At 33.2% G+C, this 22,132-nt stretch overlaps 4 protein-coding genes across 9 annotated transcripts in view; 3 read left to right on the top strand and 1 right to left on the bottom strand.

Annotated features, from left to right (window-relative positions):
• The window catches only part of LOC102581914 (vacuolar protein sorting-associated protein 32 homolog 2-like), a 6,652-nt gene extending 3,406 nt beyond the window's left edge, over positions 1 to 3,246 (top strand). The window contains exons 4-8 of the mRNA XM_006340188.2: positions 1,221 to 1,306; positions 1,406 to 1,497; positions 2,022 to 2,136; positions 2,216 to 2,411; positions 3,006 to 3,246. Coding sequence (XP_006340250.1) covers positions 1,221 to 1,306; positions 1,406 to 1,497; positions 2,022 to 2,136; positions 2,216 to 2,407 — 485 coding nt within the window. The 3' untranslated portion in view covers positions 2,408 to 2,411; positions 3,006 to 3,246. The remainder of the gene's footprint in view (positions 1 to 1,220; positions 1,307 to 1,405; positions 1,498 to 2,021; positions 2,137 to 2,215; positions 2,412 to 3,005) is intronic.
• Positions 3,247 to 5,200: 1,954 nt separating this feature from the next.
• Positions 5,201 to 8,513, top strand: LOC102582238 (profilin). The gene is made up of 4 exons (XM_006340189.2): positions 5,201 to 5,519; positions 6,986 to 7,123; positions 7,917 to 8,059; positions 8,313 to 8,513. Exons 1-3 carry the CDS (start codon positions 5,397 to 5,399, stop codon positions 8,049 to 8,051), a joined length of 396 nt encoding a protein of 131 aa, XP_006340251.1. The 5' UTR covers positions 5,201 to 5,396; the 3' UTR covers positions 8,052 to 8,059; positions 8,313 to 8,513.
• A 2,196-nt stretch (positions 8,514 to 10,709) lies between these two features.
• On the top strand, positions 10,710 to 20,231 carry LOC102582575 (cell division control protein 2 homolog A-like). Of its 6 annotated transcripts, none has more exons than XM_006340191.2 (10): positions 10,710 to 10,837; positions 12,884 to 12,915; positions 12,998 to 13,182; positions 17,160 to 17,280; positions 17,554 to 17,727; positions 18,058 to 18,236; positions 18,723 to 18,810; positions 18,928 to 18,981; positions 19,531 to 19,658; positions 19,759 to 20,231. In XM_006340191.2, the coding sequence occupies exons 2-9, from the start codon at positions 12,907 to 12,909 to the stop codon at positions 19,618 to 19,620; spliced, it is 900 nt and encodes a 299-aa protein (XP_006340253.1). In that variant the 5' UTR covers positions 10,710 to 10,837; positions 12,884 to 12,906; the 3' UTR covers positions 19,621 to 19,658; positions 19,759 to 20,231. The 6 variants fall into 6 exon arrangements, with proteins under 6 accessions (XP_006340253.1, XP_006340254.1, XP_006340252.1 ...); XM_006340192.2 differs by having other exon boundaries at positions 19,844 to 20,126; XM_006340190.2 differs by having other exon boundaries at positions 19,531 to 20,126.
• An 88-nt stretch (positions 20,232 to 20,319) lies between these two features.
• Positions 20,320 to 22,132, bottom strand: part of LOC102584884 (histidine-containing phosphotransfer protein 4-like) — a 4,873-nt gene continuing 3,060 nt past the window's right edge. Inside the window, exons 4-6 of the mRNA XM_015315420.1 lie at positions 21,652 to 21,723; positions 21,502 to 21,574; positions 20,320 to 20,863 (exon numbers count right to left, since the gene is read on the bottom strand). Of these exons, the coding sequence (XP_015170906.1) occupies positions 20,852 to 20,863; positions 21,502 to 21,574; positions 21,652 to 21,723 (157 nt within the window). The 3' untranslated portion in view covers positions 20,320 to 20,851. The remainder of the gene's footprint in view (positions 20,864 to 21,501; positions 21,575 to 21,651; positions 21,724 to 22,132) is intronic.

Below are 22,132 nucleotides of genomic sequence, written 5' to 3' on the forward strand. Positions count from 1 at the left end.
TTTTGGGGAGGAGGGGTGGTGGGGGGGGGGGGGGGAGGGGTATATTTGTAGGGAAGAGTGAAAATTCAAAAGAAAATTTAATGATTAATGCTTCTGAGAGAGATTTTCTTCGGTTGTTAATGGTCAATGTAAGATGGAAATAATTTGGCCTTTGTTTCCTTGTAAATTAGGATGATTGTCCTTACTTGATAACTGGCATGCATAGGCTACTATACTATTAAATACTTGAAAATACATGTCTGACTCTTTGTGTTAAATGCAACACTAGTTTTTAGATATGTTTCTGCTATTTTCTTGGGATGACCGGAAAAGCTAATTCGATATTTTACAACTAGCTTAAGTGTTGGATTTTTGTTCCAACTGGAAACTGTATTATCTACTAACCCTCTTAGCGTTTACCTTATAATAGTATTATTATAAAAAAAATTCATATAAGAAATCTATATAAGTTAAAATTTCCTTCTTGACAAATTCACCACGGATGAACATCTTATGGAAAATTGAGTTTCAGCTGAAAACACAAGTGAAATTACTCTGTTTTCGGGCTTTATTGCTGGTCTATTATTTGGCATTTTTCCTAGATGACATAGAAGCTCAGAGATTTTTGCTTTGCAAATTGCAATAGTCTTTAAGTATTTGCTTATCTGGTTAAAGTCTGGAAAACTGTTGTGTTTTTGCTTTACCATATGACTTTTCCCACGTAAAGACCTGGGAAAAAGGCATGTTTTGCTTCTCCTGGTAATGATAGAGGAAACTAATTTGGATAGAGTAAGTTTTTATCTTTGTGGATCACACATATATTCCTCAATACTTATACTCCCTCCGTTCCATAATAGTTGTCCACTTTCCCCTTTACACGCCCCTTAATAAATCATAAATAAGAAGGGTATTTTTACTAATTTACCCTTTACTCTTTTTAATACTATGTGTCTTATCTATCAATACCAAGATTAATAATGGAGGAATTTTTTTGGAGCTTTACACTATTTATACTTTCAAAAGGAATTAATTTTAAAGGCAAAAATGGAATTGTTTAATTAATTATATCTTGGTTTTGTAATTTGACAAGTAATTTGGGACCGATATATTTAGTAATATGAACAAGTAATATGGGACGGAGGGAGTAGTAATTTGAGAACATACTAAGTGAATATTATGGTTTTGCCAGTTTTTACTTCTTTTTGGCAACATTTTTGATGAATTGTTTGTTCTACTTTCAGCTGCAATACAATGTTTGAAAAGAAAAAGGCTCTATGAACAGCAAGTCGAACAGCTTGGAAATTTCCAATTGCGTATCCATGATCAGGTGCTCTTGTGTTCAGCTTGATCTCATAATCTTATACACATATTTCGTGTCATAATATCACAAAATAAGCATAGGCGTTTTGTTGGATTTGGGTTTCAGATGATACTGCTAGAAGGTGCAAAAGCCACAACAGAAACCGTTGATGCTCTTAGAACTGGAGCAGCTGCAATGAAAGCCATGCAGAAGGCAACGTAAGTTGTATATGCACTATGTTGCTGCAGTATCTTTAATTCTCTGTTATTTAGTATAGCTACATAGCTTTTGCCCTGAAAGACTTCCTAGTCCAGAACACAAAATGGTCAAATGATATATAAGAGGTACTGGCTATCGTATCAAGGCATCATATTTCCTTGTAGTCTTCTTTGTGCATCACATTTGAAAGATGCATTCTGTCACAATCGAGTAAGTTTAGAGGCTTGAACCATAATCGTAACGGATGGGATGCCACTTGAATATCGTGGCTTAAATCTGTAATACTATCTTCCAGTTATTAGTAGTAGAGGTACAATCAAGCTTTCTACACAAAAGCATGATTACAGTTTCGTGAATCACTCGCATCTACGCAGTGTTGTTCTTTGTGTTATCCAGATTTCTTCATTGCATCAAGGTCAAACTCAAATATATGCTAGAAATTAAATTCTTCTTTTTGTTATGGTTGGGTGTCTTTTGTTAAATGGAGTTCTCTTGCCTGACATTATCTAGTTTTTCTGTTCAGGAATATTGACGATGTTGACAAAACAATGGATGAAATCAATGAGCAGACTGAGAACATGAAAATGATTCAGGAAGCGTTATCTACACCAATTGGTGCAGCTGCTGATTTTGATGAAGTATGTACTTGGACAATTCTTTGTTTATATAATACCTCCTCTCTGCGTCTGGACAATAATTCGTATCAATTTTTTGTAGGATGAGTTAGAGGCAGAACTTGAAGAGCTGGAAGGAGCTGAGTTGGAGGAACAACTCCTTCAGCCTGCTACTACTGCCCCTTCTGCACCTATTCATCTGCCTGCTGGTAGGCAACAAGTGCGTCCTGCTGCCCAACACAGCAGAACGGAAGAAGATGAACTTGCTGCTTTGCAGGCTGAAATGGCTCTTTGACGAGGTCATTTTCTTGTTCTCTATTTCTTGTGATTACCCGCTAAGTATCTGAGACTATGAACACTGCCAGTGCTATTTTCGTTGGGTCAATTATAAATGAAACACGCTATACTTATCTAGTTTTGCAATTGTTTGAAGGAAAGAATGTTCCATGTAAAACCTAGTGTAAGATGACGTTGTGCATTACAAACCTGTTTACAAGTTGTAGGTTAAACAGATTAAATGAAAACCTCTAATTCATGTTCTCCCACTTTCACATCCCCTGATTTTCGCTCAGAAGTTAATCAAGTGGTGCCTAGACATGGAATGAGTACAGTTAAAGCCATCAGATACGTTCTTGTTTGCTTGTTATTTAGCTAGCTTGCTTCCTTCCCTTCCCCCGGTTCTTCCTCAACACTTGGAAACACTACTAACGGGAAGGGAAAAGGGACCTTGACGGCCACCTTAAGGGAATGTAGACTAAAAAGAACTGAGAAAAGATCTCATGTTCCCAATGGATTTGAATTTCATGATGCAGCTAAAATCGTGTTGTTTCAACTGATACGTACTTGTCTGGTTGTTTTTGAAGTTTCTGACTGTTTCATTTGGTGTTTTGCAGTGATAATCGCCAAATAAAGAATGCTGTAAAGATCAAATGTACTCTTTGTGGTGGATGATTTTTGAATTCTTGCAATGCAGCCTTAGCTTACAAGTATAACTGTATAGATTACAGGAGTTGATTTCATATTTTATGTCAAAGTTGAAATGGGAAGAGTTTTGCTTTTACATGAAATTTCATTCTTGAAATTGTACAAAATATCTCTTCTATCAACATTAAAGTACATTTTTTTGTGATCCAACTTGAAGCTGAAAGTACATTCCTATAACTTTTTTGGTGGTGTTTAAATTAGTTCATTCACATCTCGACTATTTGGTATCTGTTATTTTCCACCAGCACATGTATCAAGTAACTCGCTTATTAAGATTTAGGCGATAAAAAGATATAATATGTGTCATTGTATAAACTGAGATAACACTTTGATTATTTCATCGGGTATCTAATTACCTTTCATTGACACAAATATATTTATGATTTTTCTACTTTTAATCAAAGGTTTTAAGTTAGGTTCAAGTAAGAGTACGATTTGTTTTTGTAATTCTTATACGGTAGAGCATTATAAATTGGAATAGCATTGAAAATTTTGTTTATAAAAAAGGTAAGTTGAAATACTCAAATTGTTCTCACTGACATAAAAAAAAAAGTTGAGATTATCTTTTTTCTATGATTCGTCTTGTCTTTTTTTTTTTTTTTTTTTTTTTTCCCAAAAGTTTTGGAAGAACTGGAAGAGTCATGTGATACTACTGTTTTTAGATTAAAGCAAGTAGTTGATGCTATGGCTGTTGAAATGCATGCTGGACTTGCTTCTGAAGGAGGGAGTAAACTCAAGATGTTGCTTACATATGTTGATAAACTCCCAAATGGGTATGTATGCAATCACACTCTTGCATTTAAGTTATTACTAATACTAGCAACTTTTAGTTCCATGTCATGTTTTTCTTTTTCTCTTGCCTCATTTGAGCTTGATTGCTTATCTGTTACGTTTCTGAAAATTCATGTGAATGTTTATGTAGGTATATATATGAATGCTTATCTCACTTGTTATCAGATGAATATAGAATACCATGTTCCTGTTTTTTTTTTTTTTGATTTGTTTTTTTTTTTTTTTTTTTTTTTTTTATTTCCCAACTGATGTTTGATACCCACATTGAAGCCTGATTAAATCTGGATTTGCGCCGAAAAGTCCACTTAACTAAGACTGACTTATCAATATATGAGTGCCACACATGTTATACACAAATCAATCTATTTCACTATAACTAATGGTGAAAACCTTATCATTATTAACTATTTGGACCAAATCAACGTATTCCACCACAACCAAGTAATTAATAAATGAGGTAAGAATGTACATTAATTAACCATAGTGAAAAAGATAAAAATGTATATAATACAAATTATTAAATTAAATTGATATGAACATAAATGCAAGTAAATTTTTATAGTAAGAAAAGTGGGGTCATCTGATCAGGAACAAATGATCTCGGAATTAATTATTTCAGAATAAGTAATTTCGAAATAAGTTATTCCCGTATGTATATGAGATAACTTATCTCATCATTAAGATATAAATTGTGAAATAATTTATCTTAGGATGACATTATACTTTATATCTCACCCCAAATTATGGTTAGAACCTTTGGATATCAACATTCAAATCAATGAATAGAAGATACATGTAATTATTGCCTCTCTTTTTTCATTCTCTTCCCAATTAGACTTTTTATTTTATTTTATTTCTCAATCGATATTAAATGTTGGTTTAAGATTAAATTATCTAAATTCGCATTGAAAAATTTATTTTGAGAGGTAAAATATTTTGTTTTATCAAAAGACAATTCTATATCCAAATCACGTCTCTATATAAGGCTTGAATTTAAAATTCTATTTGAGAACGGTAGAGTACTTACAACTCAAACCCTGAATATGAAAAAAAAACTCTGTTTGAAGCATCATCCCAAAAATAAACATTGTTGTGCGCATTCAAATTTAAGCAGAGCTCTAATGTTAATACCAAATATCAATAGAAAAACAAAAATAAAACATACTTACTTACTACTCTCTTCACTTTGAAGGTAAAATATTTTCTAATAAAAATTACTTTATATTTAAAAAGAGTACTTATTAATCTACCGAGATCATCGGAATATAATAATAGTGTACCTGAATTATTAGTTTATTCTGCACCAAACACCGAAAAACAGAGGAAATTTTTTGAAAAGGACCATTCCCCAATTCACATTAAAGAAAACAGAGTCATCACAGTAGGCGGCAGCTTTAAATCAACGCTAACTTCTAGAAAACTCATCAATTTATCTCCATTTTTTTTCACAGATCTTGAACCAAACTTAGCAGCAGCAGCAGCAGCAGCGGAAGTAGAAGAAGAAGAAGATGTCGTGGCAAACGTATGTTGATGATCATTTGATGTGTGAGATTGAAGGTAATTATCTCACTTCTGCTGCTATCATCGGCCATGATGGTTCCGTTTGGGCTCAATCCGCTAATTTTCCTCAGGTTTTACTGCATACCCACTTCTTATTTTGGTTTAATTTTACTTGGGTTTACTTCTTTTTACTTGCTTTAGTTTGGTCAAAATTCAGAATTTTAAAGTCGATATGTATCCCTAGAGGTGGAGATAGTATTTTTAGTTTATGGGTCTTGAATCACTATCTGTTTTGCTTACTGGGTTGTGGATAAGTAACTATAAATACAGGGATTGAGCCAAAACTACTGGGTCTGCTGAATCGTAGCTTTAAGACCTACACCTATTACTCCTTCCGTCCGAATTCAAGTGTCTTCTGAGCACAAAGGTTAAGAAATAAAGGTAAGACTTTTGAATCTTTGTGGTCTTAAATTAGAGATGCCTAAGAGATACTCTTTTTGGACAAACCAAAAACAGAAGTAAGACATTTAAATTGGGACGGAGGGAGTACTTCTTTTTAGATAGTTGCAAATTTAGTAGGCGTTTGGGCATGAATATTGAGTGATATTTGAAGTTGAAGTTGAAAAATGGTATTTGGAAGTTAGAGTTGCGTTTGGACATGCATTTCACTTATAAAAGAAGTTTTAAGTTTTGTGAGTAGGAAAAGATTTTAAGTGAAATTTATCTTAAAAAGCTAATCAAAGGACTATTCTAATGTATAACCAAACAATGTTTTGAAAATAGGTTTTTGACAAAAAGGAAAAAGGATAAATGTGAATAATTAAGAATTGTTTCGTTATGTATAGAATTCAAGTAGAAGGTACTGGGTGTATTAGCATCCGCTATTACAAATCTTGAATCTTTCTATGTAATTGGTCAAAGGTTTAATTTTTTCTAAAGCAAGTTCGATTTTTTTTCCTTCCATTGAGGCAATGACCTGCTCATAGAATTCCCTAGATCTTATGGGGACCTTAGTCACTAATCCAAATAGTCAAGGTCAGTCCTTGAGAGCGTCCCCAACACGCTGCTCAGTTGATGCAGTTTGCTGTCAGCGTGTACAGGAAGAGTACCGGTAGATGTTCCACATTGGTTCCTGCAATGACTTGGTAGAAGCTGATATCTTCATCTAATGACAGTACTTGAAGTTGATATCTCCCCGTATGACCTGTCTTTATGCAAAACTAATATTTTTGCCACAGTCAATGAATAGGAAAACTACTGATTCAGCATGAGTTGGCAATCGAATTGTTGTATACACTTGAAGAAAAAGACCTGAATATTGTTATTTCTTAAGCTTTTCATTTGTACTTGTGTTTAAATTGCATGTTAAAAATTGGATTTTTAATAATGAATTTGATAGTTTGGTGTATCTATAAGGGAGTCTTTTGGTGTTAATATTTTTTTTTGCATGGTTCATATTAACTTAATAAATTTCTTCATTTACTAAACTACCCAATGCCATTCCTGTGGGAGAAGGCTTGTTGGAAGCGATGTAGAGTTGCACCGACAAGAAACTAACTTGGTGAGTTTGTCAATAATGGTGTTCTTTTTTTGGCAGTTTAAACCAGAAGAAATAACAGCCATAATGAATGACTTTGCCGAACCTGGAACACTTGCTCCAACTGGTTTATATCTTGGGGGAACAAAGTATATGGTGATTCAAGGGGAGGCAGGAGCTGTTATACGAGGCAAGAAGGTACGAGACCCTGGTTTCCTACTATTGCATTGAAAGTGGTCTTCTTGTGAACTAGTGAGTACCTTTAAACTAAACAAGGCATAAGTCTCAAGTTTGAACTCCGAGAATAAAAAAAATTCTTATCCTTGTCCAAAAAAAAAAAAACAAACAGGAAAGTGTCATAAACTCTCACTTGAACCTTTCAAGATGCTCAAATAAGCTTAACTTTTGCGGCAGTTTAAGCTAATGTTCAGTTTTTATATGCAAATGTTTTTGGTACAAAAGCTCTTTTTTTTTCTTTTTATTATTGCCTCTCTCCATAAGATGATCCATTTGTTTCAACTTAGATCTGTGAAGACCAATTCGAATAAATATTGTTGAATTGTGTGGCCATCTTATTAAGCAGCTAGAGAGCAGACTTTTATTTACATAATTATGTCTCAGCACACCCCTCATGTGTGAGTCTGATCCTTTTCATAGCTCAAACAGCTGGAAAGTCTTCTCGTTCATGAGTGACAGTATTTGAACTCACTACCTCTGCCGGTGTAGATACCATGTTGGAATTGTGTGACCATCTAATATAAAGTTTGAATTGTTAGATAACACACTTGTTTTCTTAATTATTTCTGAACAAAGACCATTGAAGTGTGGATCTTCTCTGCTGACATTTTCCCTGCTGTAATCCATGAAAGTAGATTACACAATGCTTACATGAGATACTGGAAACTAGCTCAGATTATGTGATGAAGCCCCCTCATGGCAACACTTGACCTTCTATAATTTGTCAACCTGACTAGGTCCTGCGTATTTTCAGGGTGCTGGTGGTATCACCATTAAGAAGACTAACCAGGCTTTGATCATTGGAATATATGACGAGCCGATGACTCCTGGCCAGTGTAATATGATTGTTGAAAGGCTGGGTGACTATCTCATTGAACAGGGTCTCTAGTCATGGTGGTAAGTTGATCTCTTAACCTCCTTTTCACCCTTGGTATCCTTTGTGAAGAATGAACCCAAGTAGTGGTCCACCCAATCGCTTAAACTAAAAATAATCGGTGGATGTATAATATGTATCTAACCATGTATAATCTATGTATTCCATCTCAGCAAAGTAAATAGTGAATCCGAGCAGCTATTCTCTCTTTATACGTTAGCTTTATTTCTTTAGGGTTTTTTACCAAGCTTATACTAAGTTAATTTTTTTTTGCAGTGTATTAATATCCTACATAATTGAGGCCATGAAGAAGTGTGTTGTGCTCTGTCAGGGGGAGAATTGCAATCTCTTGTGTGTATCAACTATGCTGTCATTGTAACATTTTTCTGTGTGTTTCCTTGTGAGCTTGTCATTGACCTATTGGTTGGTTATATATAATGGAATGTGCTTATATTTGGATATTTGAGCTTTGGTTAAGATGGATATCTTTTAGTTTTGGCTTAAAATAGATCAACATTTTTGGTATGTGTAATCTAACATGGATACTCTTGCTCCTTTTCTTAAATGGGCAAAAAATGGAAGCTTTTGGCAAAATAAAAGCTTACCTCTAGTGGAATTGTAGCATACAAAACTTCCAAAGTTTGAATGAAATCACATGATGTGTTAATTTGAATTATTATAGTAAAGTAATTTAATATAAAGTGAAAATATATATTAATTAATCATATGATTAAGTGATAGTTTTATAGATTCAAATACAAATCATATATTTATTGATTCGATGTATAGATTCAATGCAAATAAATTTTTACTATCAACTTTTGCTGAGAAAATGATCAAAATGGTCCTTAATGTATATGTGTTGCTTTATTTTGGTCCTTAATGTATCACACATGATTGAAATGGTCCTTAATGTGTTACAAAAAGTGTTCACTTTAGTCTTTTACCCTAAATCTAACCAAAATGACAAAATAAGGTGTTATATTTAACGGTGGATACCACATGCTAACAAAATATAATAATGTTATCTTCTTTGGAAGCTCCAAAAAGAGCTCCATGATTATCATCATTTTTTCTAATAAAAAAAATATTATTTTCTCTCTTAAAATATTATTTTATCTTTCGATTTCTAAATATTGTTCTCTATTCTCATTTATGCATATTAAAATTCATGTTTATATATGATGTAGCTTTGTGGAAAATCACTTAGCTAAGCTTTGGGTGTCTTATCTTATTGGAGATTTTATGGTATTTTCTGTTTACTGATTCGATCGTAAAATTTTAAATTTTTTTATATGTTTTTTGTGATAAAAAATTGTTCCGTCATTTTGATTCACTGAAGTAAGCAATTTTCACATTATCATTAACAATTAAGGAAGCTTTCGCATTAGATTCCGTCAAGTTGGTGTTTTGGGCTCATTGAGATCTTAATTTAAGCTTGAATAAACTATCGACAATAACATCCGAAAGAGTATAATTTAATAGCTAAAAACTGCTTAGGAGTTAAAATAATATTTATGAAAAGAGAAAATAATGAATTTTGTTAGAGAAAGTAGAGAAAATGGTGGTGTCTATGGAGCTATTTCTTTAGAGCTAACAAAGAAGATAACAATGTATAGTTTGTTAGTTACATGTGGGACCCACCGTTAAAAATAACACCTTCTTTTGACATCTTTGTTAGATTTAGGGTGAAAGACGAAAATAAACACTTTTTGTAATACATTAAGGACCATTTCAATCATGTGTGATATATTAAGGACCAAAATAAAGCAGCACATATACATTAAGGACTATTTTGATAATTTTCTCAACTTTTGCTCGTGATAAAATTCACAACGACCATAAGTTCATGACATTTTAATTTTTGGGAAATCATATTAATCCTAGCTAAAGATACACAAAAAAAACAAAAAACAAACAAACAGACATGGTAGTAGAATAATAATTTGCTGGACATAAATGAATACATATATATGGGATGTTAAATAAATATACACTATTGTTGTTTGATATTCACTTTGGAACTCGATTAATTCAGATTCATATTATGAAGTCACCCATGAGAAAATGTTTCATAGTAGTCTCATTAGATCGTACATCTCTTTTGGTATATTCAGTCTCTAGATAATATAAGGGCTTAAACTGAAATATTATGGGATATACAAAAATGGTTATTTAATTATTAGCACCTCATAAAAATATTTCCCTTAGAGTGGTTATTAATATGAAAAAGAAAAACTATGTTATAGCTATTTCAGTATTCATAGAGTTGAATATAGTAAAATAAGAAATTGAAAGATTTCGTTGAAATTGTCTGTTAGGCAATTTTCTGAAAAGCTAATAAGAAGTTCTTCTCTCTATCGCAATAATACTCATGTTTACAAAGACTATTTTATCATCAAAACTCGAACATAAAACAATGGTGAAACTCCACCATAATCCTTCAAAATGAAGCAAATATTGATTATAAGTTTGTGAATCTAAATTGATTATAAATAATTAATAAACAAAACCATCATAAAGGAAAACCATTTTAAAAATAATTTGATTAATAAAACTTTTTTTTTTGATAAATAAAACTAAAAAGTTAGAAAAAAAGTCAAATTAGTTTCAATTAATTGATCTTTTTGCCCCCTATATATATATATATATGAAAGACTGAGAAAGAGTAAAGCTGTGACTCTAGTCCAAAACGGTTCTACGGCGGCATTTACTCTCTTTCTCCCGCCACAATCGCCGCTGCTTCTCATCTCCGATCCTCCGCGTAACGACGGCAAGTTCTTCATCTCCGCCGTACAACGGTGAATGTGCAACAGTTTTCTGATCGACTCGTTTTCTCCATTCACATTTGCCGCTTTTCTCCTGAATTCTATTCACTTTATGATATTATACACACACTTGTACCTGGACATTTCTACTCTCTGTATGTGTAATTGTCTCTGTTTTTACTGTAGATTACTAGAACTAGATGTGTTATTTATGCTTTAATTTGTATTTTTCGCTCTGGTTTACTAGATTTGGATGTTGTTTTGATGAGTAGTGTAGCACTCAATTTGTTCTGAAGTTCATAATACGCACTCATATAGCTATTGATATTTTTTTCTTTGAATTTTCGGTGTATATTAGTACTATAAATGTAGCTGTACATTATGTTTTTTGTTTCTATTTTCGCTGTAGATTACTAGATTTGAGGCTGTGATTGATCTTCTCTGTTACTCGTTTTAGTGTTGGAATAATGTAGTACTCAATTTTCATAATATGCACTCATAAAGCTATTGATATTTTTTTCTTTGAATTTTCGGTGTATATTAGTACTATATATGTTGCTGTACATTATGTTTTTTGTTTTTATTTTCGCTTTAGATTACTAGATTTGAGGCTGTGATTGATCTTCTTTGTTACTTTGTTTTGGTGATGGAGTAATGTAGCACTCAGTTTCTTCTGAAGTTCATAATACACATTCATATAGCTATTGTTATTTTCTTCTTCACAATTTTCGGTGTATATTACTTCTATATATGTAGCTGTACAGTATGTTTTTTGTTTTTATTTTCGCTGTCAATTACTAGATTTGAGGCTGTGATTGATCTTCTCTGTTACTCATTTTAGTGATGGAATAATGTAGCACTCAATTTCTTTTGAAGTTCATAATATGCACTCATATAGCTGTTGATATTTTTTTCTTTGAATTTTCAGTGTATATTATGACTATTTATGTAGCGGTACATTATATTTTTGTTTTTATTTTTGCTGTAGATTACTAGATTTGAGGCTGTGATTGATCTTCTCTGTTACTCATTTTAGTGATGGAATAATGTAGCACTCAATTTCTTTTGAAGTTCATAATATGCACTCATATAGCTGTTGATATTTTTTTTCTTTGAATTTTCAGTGTATATTATGACTATTTATGTAGCGGTACATTATATTTTTGTTTTTATTTTTGCTGTAGATTACTAGATTTGAGGCTGTGATTGATCTTCTCTGGTACTCGTTTTGGTCATGGAATAATGTAGCACTGAATTTTTTCTGAAGTTCATGACACACACATATGGTTATTGATATTTTTTGTTCATCTTTTCCCTGTATAATACTAGATATGTAGCTGTAAATATCCTGTGTGTGTGCGTGTGTGTAATTATTTATGTTTTTGTTTCTATTCTTTGGTGTAGATTACTAGATTTGGATGTGGTTGGTCTTCTCTATTCCTTGTTTTGGTGATGGAATAGTGTAGCATTCCATTTCTTCTGAATTTCCTGATACGCACACACATAATTATTGATACTTTTTCCTCACCTTTTCGCTATATATTTCTAGAGACGCAGCTTTGATTTGGTTTGTAAGCTCAGTGTTGTGGTGATGGAATAATTCAGCGCTTCATTTCTTCTGAAGTATGTCTATGGTTGTATTCATTTGCTGAAGTTTAGGTCAAGATGTGTTGCCTTTTAATGTTAATTCTTGAATGCTTCGAGTTTTTTCTCGATTTGTTGTTTATGTTGATTCCTTTGTTACTGAATTTTGGTGTTGTTAGAGCTGATAGCATGTTGGTTAATCGGAGATCTCTGCTTTGATTTCTTATGTGTATTACTGTGGTTTTGGTTTTGTAAACTTAGTGACGTGAGCTTTGAAAAGAATAGCTTAGGTCCAAAGTCCATTTCACATGGACTTTGGCCATTTACCTTGCTCACTCTTACATTGACATGAAAATATGGCTATGTTACTAGTCAGTTGAGTGTGCACTATCTTTTGGATAATTTTTTCTTGTTAAGCTGGACAATAGTATTTTATTTATTACCTCTTTTATGACTGAGTGTTTTCTTATCTATTTATCTTGCTTCTCTTTTCAGGGAGTTCGTCCATATTGACCTAGATGGACCAGGTAACAGAGTAGTCCTCTGTATCTTTGTCAATCCTTATGTACTCTATGCTTCTTTGGATGGTAACATATGGGGTACTTGCAGTATGAAAAAATTGGGAAGATTGGGGAAGGAACATATGGTGTAGTGTACAAGGCCCTTGTTCGTGCAACTAAGGAAATCGTTGCTCTAAAAAAAATACGGCTGGAGCAAGAAGATGAGGGAGTGCCTAGCACAGCTATAAGAGAAATTTCTCTTTTAAAAGAGATGCAGCACGGAAACATTGTGAGGTATAATATGGTCTTTATTGTTTATTTATAACCGATATGAACTATATGATTGTGATTGCAAGCAAAGTGTAACTTAAGCTGTATTTTGCTTTCCTGTGATTATAATATCAATGTGATGCAAGTTATAACGGAAACTTAATGCACGTGTAGACTTGCCCTCCATATCAGTAAATTCACGTTTGCTGTTTTGGAGCAGTAATGTTATTTGAACTGCACTGAGTATTTATCCAGTTTTTACCCCCTTCCTTCACTTTGTTAGTATTTTTCTGTTTTGAACTTCGATCTTCTAGAAATGCTTCTATCAGTCTTTTTAGGGTAATCTTTGCCTTCACAGAGAAGGTGAGCAGCATGATCTAGTCTTAGATTACCACTTGAATCATGTGTTGGAGATCCTAATGGAATGTACAGAGTTCTTACTTAGAAAACTTTGATTGTCTGTTTTTGTGATTATTAGTGTGTGTGAGTTACACAACTGCTATTTTCTTATGCTTTTAATTTTATTGTTTTCTTACACCAGATAGTGATGAAGGGAAAAGCATATAGTTTCACTGAGATTTTTGACAAGCAAAAGCTTATTTAATATTATCGTTTGTATTTAGAAGTTAAGCATCAATGCAACACGAGGTTGTTCCGTTCAATGAACTTGGGTTGTCTAGTGACAATTAATTTCAGCCAAGGCAGTTATTGAGAAGCCTATTAGTCATTTTCTATATGCTCATCATTTAGTGGAATATATAAGTCCCGCTTAAAAAGTTCTTGATTTTACCGGTAATTGTGACAAGAAGAATACAGAGAAGAGGATGGCGATGAAGCTCGTATAGTACTATGCCTTTTTTTTTTGTATTTCTTTATAAGAAATCCCCGATGATCATGATAACTATAGAAGGGTTATAAACTCATTATTTATAGCCACAAAACCACTTGCTCCTTGCTCCTTGCTTGTTTTGGAACCATCTAATGTCAATATCAAAATTGTTGTGGGAAAGAAATATTTATAAGACAAAAAAAAGACATAAAAAGTTATCCAGAAATATGCATGAAAAGTCACATGTTTGAAAAAAAACAGACATGACGATATATCATTTAAAGTTAGGATGCATGCATAAAAATATTGCAAAGAAATTAATTTTCTTTGACGGTTTTAAAAATTTAAAAGAAAGCATCTTTACAGTTTCAAGAAATTAAAGAACCTGATGTATAATGATCACGTTGGTTTTGAAGTAAATTCTAGCAGATGTTAGTACTTACATTGATACATATAGGAAGCTCAAAAGGTGATATACAAGTTCTAAAAAAGCTTTCGTTGAGACTTTATAACTCATTAATAAATTATTCACGTTGATACAGTTTTTCTTTAATACAATAATTGTATTTACTTTTTATTTAATTAATTAGATATTTTTAACATTTTGATTTAGTGTAGGGGTAAAATGGTAATCAAGTTTTCACTTTGGAGCTTTCCACTTGTAGTATTACTAGAATCTGGGTGTGTACTCCATAACAATGAGTATGAACTAGTAAAAAGTCGCATAATTTTTTTAAAAAATTGTATTTGAGTTCCAATTAGTGATCAATCTATCAAGTTGAATGACTTTTGACATAGTTATAACACTTGGTGTGAATGGCAGAAAGGTTAGTATTTTCAAAGATAACCACCAAGTAGATCTTAACAACCTTTTAAAGAGTCAATATTGCTATAGATGATCAGATATTCATATATTTGGACTTACATTCGGTTATTGCTACGAGTCATCTCTGTAAAGAACTTCTTCTTCGTCTTCGTCTTCTTCTCTCTTGTTTATTATTGTGAATGCATGGTGCTCTAAATTCACAAGAAGAAAACGAACATAAGCTAAGAAAATAAAGTGCTAATTAGTCTATCAAAAATTACACATGCTGCTCTTTCATCTTCTTCTTCTTCAAGGGACCAAAAGCCTCTTTTGTGATCCATCTGATGACGAATTCCACGATAACAAGAAATCGATAAGAAAAAATGGATCTCTTTCAACTTTTCACTGGCCGTTGTAAGAATGGTGCCCCACCATTAATTTCTCTTTTATGTTTTACCATCTCTTGTTTATAGAGAATTATTTATAGATTGTTAGAGAGATAATTTTCTTGGCAGTTGAAACTTTTCATCACCCACATTTACAATAGTTCTTCATTTAACGTTGTTCTCTTAAAAATCATTTGTTGAAATTAAATGAATAGTTACAAGATACACATTCAAGAAGATAAAATGTTGATATTAATTAGTAGAAGATGAAAATCTCCTTCTCATTAAGTAGAATGCAATTAAGTAATTCAAATTTATAACTAAGGAAACTTAATTATGATGTCATAACTAAAGAATTAAAGTGCAATTGTTGGTATTTAAATTTTGCCATTATATAATTAAATACCAAGGAAGATAGAAATATTCTAAGACAATTTTTACGTGCTTTGTATTGATAATGCAAATTGAAACAAAGCTATAGTAATAAACACTGAACCTTTGATCATAAAAGAAGAGTTAAAAATCCTGGAAGTCAAGCTCAACCTTTGACCATAAAAAAAGAGTTAAAAAATCCCGGAAGACAATTTAACAAAAGTGACATTGATTCAACTACATAAATGGAGGGGTCTCATCATAGTTCTGATCTCTGCGAATAAGTAAAAAACAAATAGTTCAAACTTCAATATTCTAGTAATTGAAGCGCTATCTATCCCTATAATCACATCAATAGACCTTATAATTTTCACACAAATCCTCTTGTCTTGAAATTTTCTTCAAAGTTGAAAGGTCAAGTATTACAATAAATTAAGGGAAAAGGGACAAATATACCCCCGAACTATCATAAATGGTATGCAGATACCCTCCGTCATATTTTTGGGACATTGGTGCCCCTGCCGTCCAAAAACTAGAGCATATATACCCTTTATACTAACAGATATACACGTGTCATAATTTTATCCACCGACTCGACATTTATTAAATATCGGATCGTCGGATAAGATTGCGCCACGTGTTTCTATTTAGTCTTCCGTTAAAGTAAAGGGCATATATGCTCTAGTTTTTGGACGGCAGGGGCATCAATGTCCCAAAAGTATAACATAGGGTATCTGCATACCATTTACGATAGTTCGGGGGTATATTTGTCCTTTTTCCCATAAATTAAAGACAAAAAGATTAAATATGAACATTAATTTTGGAAGATGAAACATGTACATCTATCTAAATGGGTAATTATTTTTAAAAAAAATTTCTATTAATTACTCACATGTAAGATTTGGGTCTTTTAATTGACTTAGGATATTTTAGAGGGAATCGGGTGGGTATGGGTTTATGGGGCGGGTTGTTAGTTTATGGGTTAAAATCAATGGTCACACGGGTAGTTGATTAGGATTAAAACACGTGTACAGGATGAGGGGGCCGTTAGTGAGAGGGGCATGTGTGTACCGATAATTGGACGGCAGGGGCTGAGATGGACCCAAAGTATAACAGAGGGCATAGACGTACCATTTATCAAAGTTCGGGGGTAAATTCGTCCTTTTTCCCTAAATTTTTTAATAACATTTGGATTTAGTATAAGGGTAAAATGGTAATCCAACTTTGCACTCTAGAGCTTTCCACTTTTGATATATATATATGAGATAGGTGTGAGTGCGCTGGGGTGTAATGTTGTAGGTATGAATTTCTGTCCACCTTGGGAATTTCAATCTTGTGTAATTACGACTCTAAATGGAAGGGGGACCAAAAGGGGTGGGGGGGGGGGGGATACTATGAATGCTGTGGATGATTGTGTTATGTTCATTTCTGGAGCAACATTCTTGCCTTTTCTGATTGAATTAGGAGTTAGAAACTAAAGAAGAGATGCAAGCATGCATATAACAGTAATTTGGGTTGCAGTACTAAGTTTTTATTTTTAATGTTGGAAAAGCTATTTTGAAGTTAACTTGTCTAATTGCGAAAAAATGTTCCTATTATTTGGAAACAGGTTGCTGGATGTGGTTCACAGTGAGAAGCGATTATATCTAGTCTTTGAATATCTTGACTTGGATTTGAAGAAGCACATGGATTCATGTCCTGAATTCTCTAAGGATACCGGTGTTGTAAAAGTGAGTAAGATTAAGATCTATATTCCATTGGAGATTGCAATTATTGTTATATTTAGCTGCCTCATCTGTTGCATTACTTCTTTATGAAGTTTGCCATGCCTCTGTTTAGCAGTCTTAGTTGAAGAGGAAGGCGATGCACCCTTACACAGTAGTTAAAATATATGATTATCAGAGTATGTAATGTGAGAAAGTATCACCACCTAATGGTAAAAAGTTGTCGGGTTGAGAGGTTTCTTGTTCTTGGTTAATGAAGTAATATCTTCAATTTTGCAGTCGTTTGTATATCAAATGCTCCGTGGTATTGCTTATTGTCATTCTCGTAGAGTTCTCCACCGAGATCTAAAGCCTCAGAATTTGCTGATAGATCCACGCACCAATGTGTTAAAGCTTGCAGATTTTGGATTGGGTAGAGCATTTGGTATTCCTGTTAGAACTTTTACTCATGAGGTATGTACATGGTTTCAGCTCTAAGAAACAAAATTGCCAAACCAGCCTGTATTTCCATTGTCTCATGTTGTTCCATTTCAAACTTGACCAGAAAGTAGTTACTATGAGCAGAAACTGTTGTCACTTCTGATGCCTCTCTTTAATATCTGGCATCCTGTCTAAAATGAACAACCTTTTTCCAGCTTAAGGTTTTTGTTTGGCTGAAAAATAAAATGATTGGATTATCATGTCTGTGTCTCATTGATTTCAAAAACAGATACGCTGTTCATTTTTGTTTTCTAGCATATCGTCAACCCTTTTGAGCTTGTTTCTTTTGACTTCCAACAGTAGACTTCATTGTTTCAGGTGGTGACATTATGGTACAGGGCACCAGAAATACTGCTTGGATCAAGGCACTACTCTACTCCGGTTGATGTGTGGTCAGCTGGTTGCATATTTGCCGAGATGGTTAACCAGCAACCCCTTTTTCCTGGAGACTCAGAGATTGATGAACTTTTCAAGATTTTCAGGTGTTAACATGCATAGCCAGTCTTTTAGTGAATGCTTTGTTACTTCTAAAAGTGAACATACTCACTATTTATTTTTACCTTTGATAGGAAGTAATTTTATTACCTCCTTATGCCCTGTCCTCCTTGTCGATCATTCCAATTCCATTTGAAAGAAAGCCATTTTTATTGAATGGTTGTTCATGGATGGATTGAGTGGCCGATGTTATGACACAGACCAAAATTAGAATTAAGAAAGAGGCTTAGGAGGGGTTGGATAACTGAAATAGAAGAGCATAAATGTTAAAGGCTCGTCAGTTCTGAAGAAGCGCTGAAAGACATACTAGTCAATCAATTACTAATATTTATAATCAACTCTCTCTTTATGGGGTGGTTAGGTTGTGAGAAGGTTTAAAGATTGAGTTTGTATACAGTTTATGACTCTTTTCCTCTCTGTTATTATATCTTTTCCTTATTCATGTCATGATTCCCTACTATTTCTGTATGAAGAGTGGTGGGTACTCCAAATGAGGATACATGGCCTGGAGTGACTTCTTTGCCTGATTATAAATCTACATTTCCAAAATGGCCTCCTAAGGTAATCTAGAGTTTAATTATTTCTCTCCTTTTTTTTCACCTTTAGGACTAGTCTGATTCTCCTGCCAATATTATCGCATTTCTAAAGAATACTGAATTCAAGTCCTTCACATTGCAGGATCTGGCAACTGTAGTCCCGAATCTTGATACAGCAGGATTTGATCTCCTTGGTGTAAGTTTGCTTTTCTAAATGATATATACATCTTGTGAATAAGAAAGTTTTCTTGTATTCTGAATGAAACTCCAACCTTTTTGCTGGTTTTCTCTGAGAAAATCCGGTGAAATAGTTATAGGTATTCACAGCTAGAATAATTATAACTATTCTGAATGACGTTTGTGACATTGGTAGGGAAAAGAGATTTGAGTAAATAAATGTTCTCAAGGGAAAGGAAAGTTCCAAATTGCAGTGCTCATTCCTTTATCAAAAAATAAAATAAAAATTGCAGTGTTCATTCATATTCTTGTTTCAGTCACTTTAGCCTAGGTCTTTTTGTTCCATTCAGCTCTTTGTATTTATTATATTTGGATATCATCTATCGGGGCCTAGGACTGTTTGGTTGCAGTTGCTTATATGCAAATCATTGTGTTCTCTGTTTAACTGATTATATGAAGGATTTAGTGCCTTTCTCCGTAATATGTGCACAACAAATAGGTGTTTAATAAAATTATATGCATAGGGGTTTCAATCTTGTCTTAAAATCCATGGCCTCATTACTTTCAGAAAATGCTCTGCTTGGACCCCAGCAAGAGAATCACTGCCAGGAGTGCCCTTGAACATGAGTATTTCAAGGATATTGGCCGTGTTCCATGACTCTTTGCATCTTCATCAACAATGTGAACACAAATTTGGCATGTTAACCACTGGGTGATCTTAACACAGCGTTCATAGATATCTCTTGGTCCAGCTTCTCCATCACAATATGTGTTAATAGTTTTGGCTCTATCTTAGGTTCATTAGCATTCATACTTTCGCAAGGACTCACTGAATTACTGGTCATGATTGGATTGCTGTGCGTTTCAAATTTTTTGTGTAGCTTGATACTGGAATTGAAGAACGAGATGGTGATCCGCATAGTCAGTTATACATGATTACTATTCCTGGAGGAATGCAGGCTACAGTTAAGGTTTACCAAGTTATGTTTTGATACTGTATGAAATTTTTTTCTTGGTCTGACAATAGAGAGACTGACCTCTCAATATTCAGGACTCTCCAAGAACTTCTGCTATTTTGATAGGAAAATCATGGAAGGCAAAACTAGTTGATCAGTGCAATTAGCTCGTGCTATTTTGTTCCCCATGAATTGTAATTAGATTAGATGATTGTGTCTTATCTCTTCATCTCTATTTTTCCTTTCGTTTATAAACTTGGAACTAAAACTAAACATAAGAACTAGTGTATTTTCTGCCGAGAGTCTATCAGAACCGCCTCTGTACCCTGAAAAGGTAGGGTTAAAATCTGCGTAAATCTTACCCTTCCCAGATCCCACTTGTGCAACTATAGTAGTATGATATTGTTGTAAATATGAAAATTGAAATTGATTTAAATTGCCATTTTCATAGGTTTAACTAAGAGAAACAATGTTTACACCAACTCAATTGATGCAAACATGTGTTTTTCATACAAACAATTATCACGACCTTGGTTAAGTGACATTTATTCTTTAGTTTTCAATTGCTAAGGTTTAATTGTTTGATTTGATGTAAACACTGAACGTGGATGGACAAGTATTTACGACACTGTCATGGAGGCCGTTGGGTGTCAATTTTTATTTATTTTTCTGGAAATAGAAGACAAAAAGAGCTGTTCTATTGGAAACATGAACTTTGCATTAATAAACTTTGACAGGTTTTAAACAACAGAATGGCAAATACATTTTTTCAATGCCATATAGTTATTATTATTTCTAGATAAGAATATTGTATATATGCTACAATATCCAATTATCCTTTATTGGATACATGTATATCAGCTACTTGAAGGAAGGTCATGATGATGGGCTTGTTCACTTCGAATCTGATGCTTGCTTTCAACATCAGTGAAACTATCTTTCCATCTACAGAGTTCAAATGGTAAAAAAGAAGCCATAAACATCACATACTACATGTATAGAGACAGATTCAAGATTTGAAAATATTATTTGCAGAATACCACTGGATTCATCAAGTGGGTGCTATATTATTTCTCGTTTTGGTAAATTGAATTGTTATAAAATAGTTGTCGTTTCAAAAAAAATAAAAAGTATGTATTACCTTCTTTTTTTTCAAATTTTCTTTTACCGGTCTAATTAGTGGAGTGTTGATTAAAAGACACCAAGTTGTTGCACTAATAACTTGCTAGCACTAGCACACTAAGGCTTTTCAGCCTTGAGCCTCCAAATGCGACATTTAAAAGAGATAAAAGGTAGTTTAGGTGTTTGTTTTTTTTAAAAAAAATTAAGGCAGTTAGATATGTTTATTGAGGTGAATTTTTTCTAAATGATATAGATAATATGGATTAGAGATTGTACTACTGACCTTTTTATAACAATATTTTATAATGGTCTAGTCTTTTTTGAACTAACTTTTCACGTTGTATTATATCATATGTTCTCTATAGTAGCATTTCTGTTGTAGCAACTAGAAAACATTTGAACAAACAATGTTGTTACGGAGAGATTGACTTTGTATGTTTTAGAGAGTTGGAGAGAGAGACCTGAAAGTAAGTCTCAAGCTTAGTCTTTAGAGTATCATACTCTTGCTTCACTTCTTGGAAAGTGTTTCTGCACCTGCAAAATTGCTCATACATGAAAAATTGCACATTTAATTTTCAAATATCCATTGGTTTAGAGAAGAAGACAATTACCCCTCTATATTTTTTGCATTACAGTATTCCTGAAACTGAGAACAGTGTCTTTTTACTCTTCTGGCACCAATGCTGCCAACAAAAGTTCTAATATTAATATTGTAATTCATGCAGTAAATATTGTTTCTTTCACGTTGTTTATTTTATTATCTTGTTGTTGTTACTGCTTCATTTTCTTCTATTCTTGAGTCGGGGATTTATTAGAAACAACCTTCCTATCCTCACAGTATAAAAATAAGGTTTGTGTTTTACTCTACCCTCACCAAACCCTATGCATGAGAGTATATTCATTATGTTGTGGTTATTTTGGATGCAGTAAAGAGAAATACACTTTTTCTGGAGGAATAATAGTGTTTTAGAGTTGGAAATACCTGATTTTAGACACTTGGACCAATGAGATTATATCTTTGTATTGTGAAGTCATTATTTTTATTACTGTAATAAAACAATTAAAATGTTTGGTTTTTTTTTGGGGGTGGGG

This window comes from Solanum tuberosum, unplaced genomic scaffold (genome assembly GCF_000226075.1).
Source record: "Solanum tuberosum cultivar DM 1-3 516 R44 unplaced genomic scaffold, SolTub_3.0 scf00017, whole genome shotgun sequence".
NCBI lineage: Eukaryota > Viridiplantae > Streptophyta > Magnoliopsida > Solanales > Solanaceae > Solanum > Solanum tuberosum.

Bases quoted from the DNA above. Each gene is read 5' to 3' on its own strand.
- LOC102582238 (XM_006340189.2), top strand. From the start codon at position 5,397: ATGTCGTGGCAAACGTATGTTGATGATCATTTGATGTGTGAGATTGAA. The intron at 5,520-6,985 runs GTTTTACTGCAT...TTTTTTTGGCAG, and splicing joins AATCCGCTAATTTTCCTCAG to TTTAAACCAGAAGAAATAAC. The intron at 7,124-7,916 runs GTACGAGACCCT...GCGTATTTTCAG, and splicing joins CTGTTATACGAGGCAAGAAG to GGTGCTGGTGGTATCACCAT.
- LOC102582575 (XM_006340191.2), top strand. The intron at 17,728-18,057 runs GTATGTACATGG...TTCCAACAGTAG, and splicing joins TTAGAACTTTTACTCATGAG to ACTTCATTGTTTCAGGTGGT. The intron at 18,237-18,722 runs GTGTTAACATGC...TTCTGTATGAAG, and splicing joins GAACTTTTCAAGATTTTCAG to AGTGGTGGGTACTCCAAATG.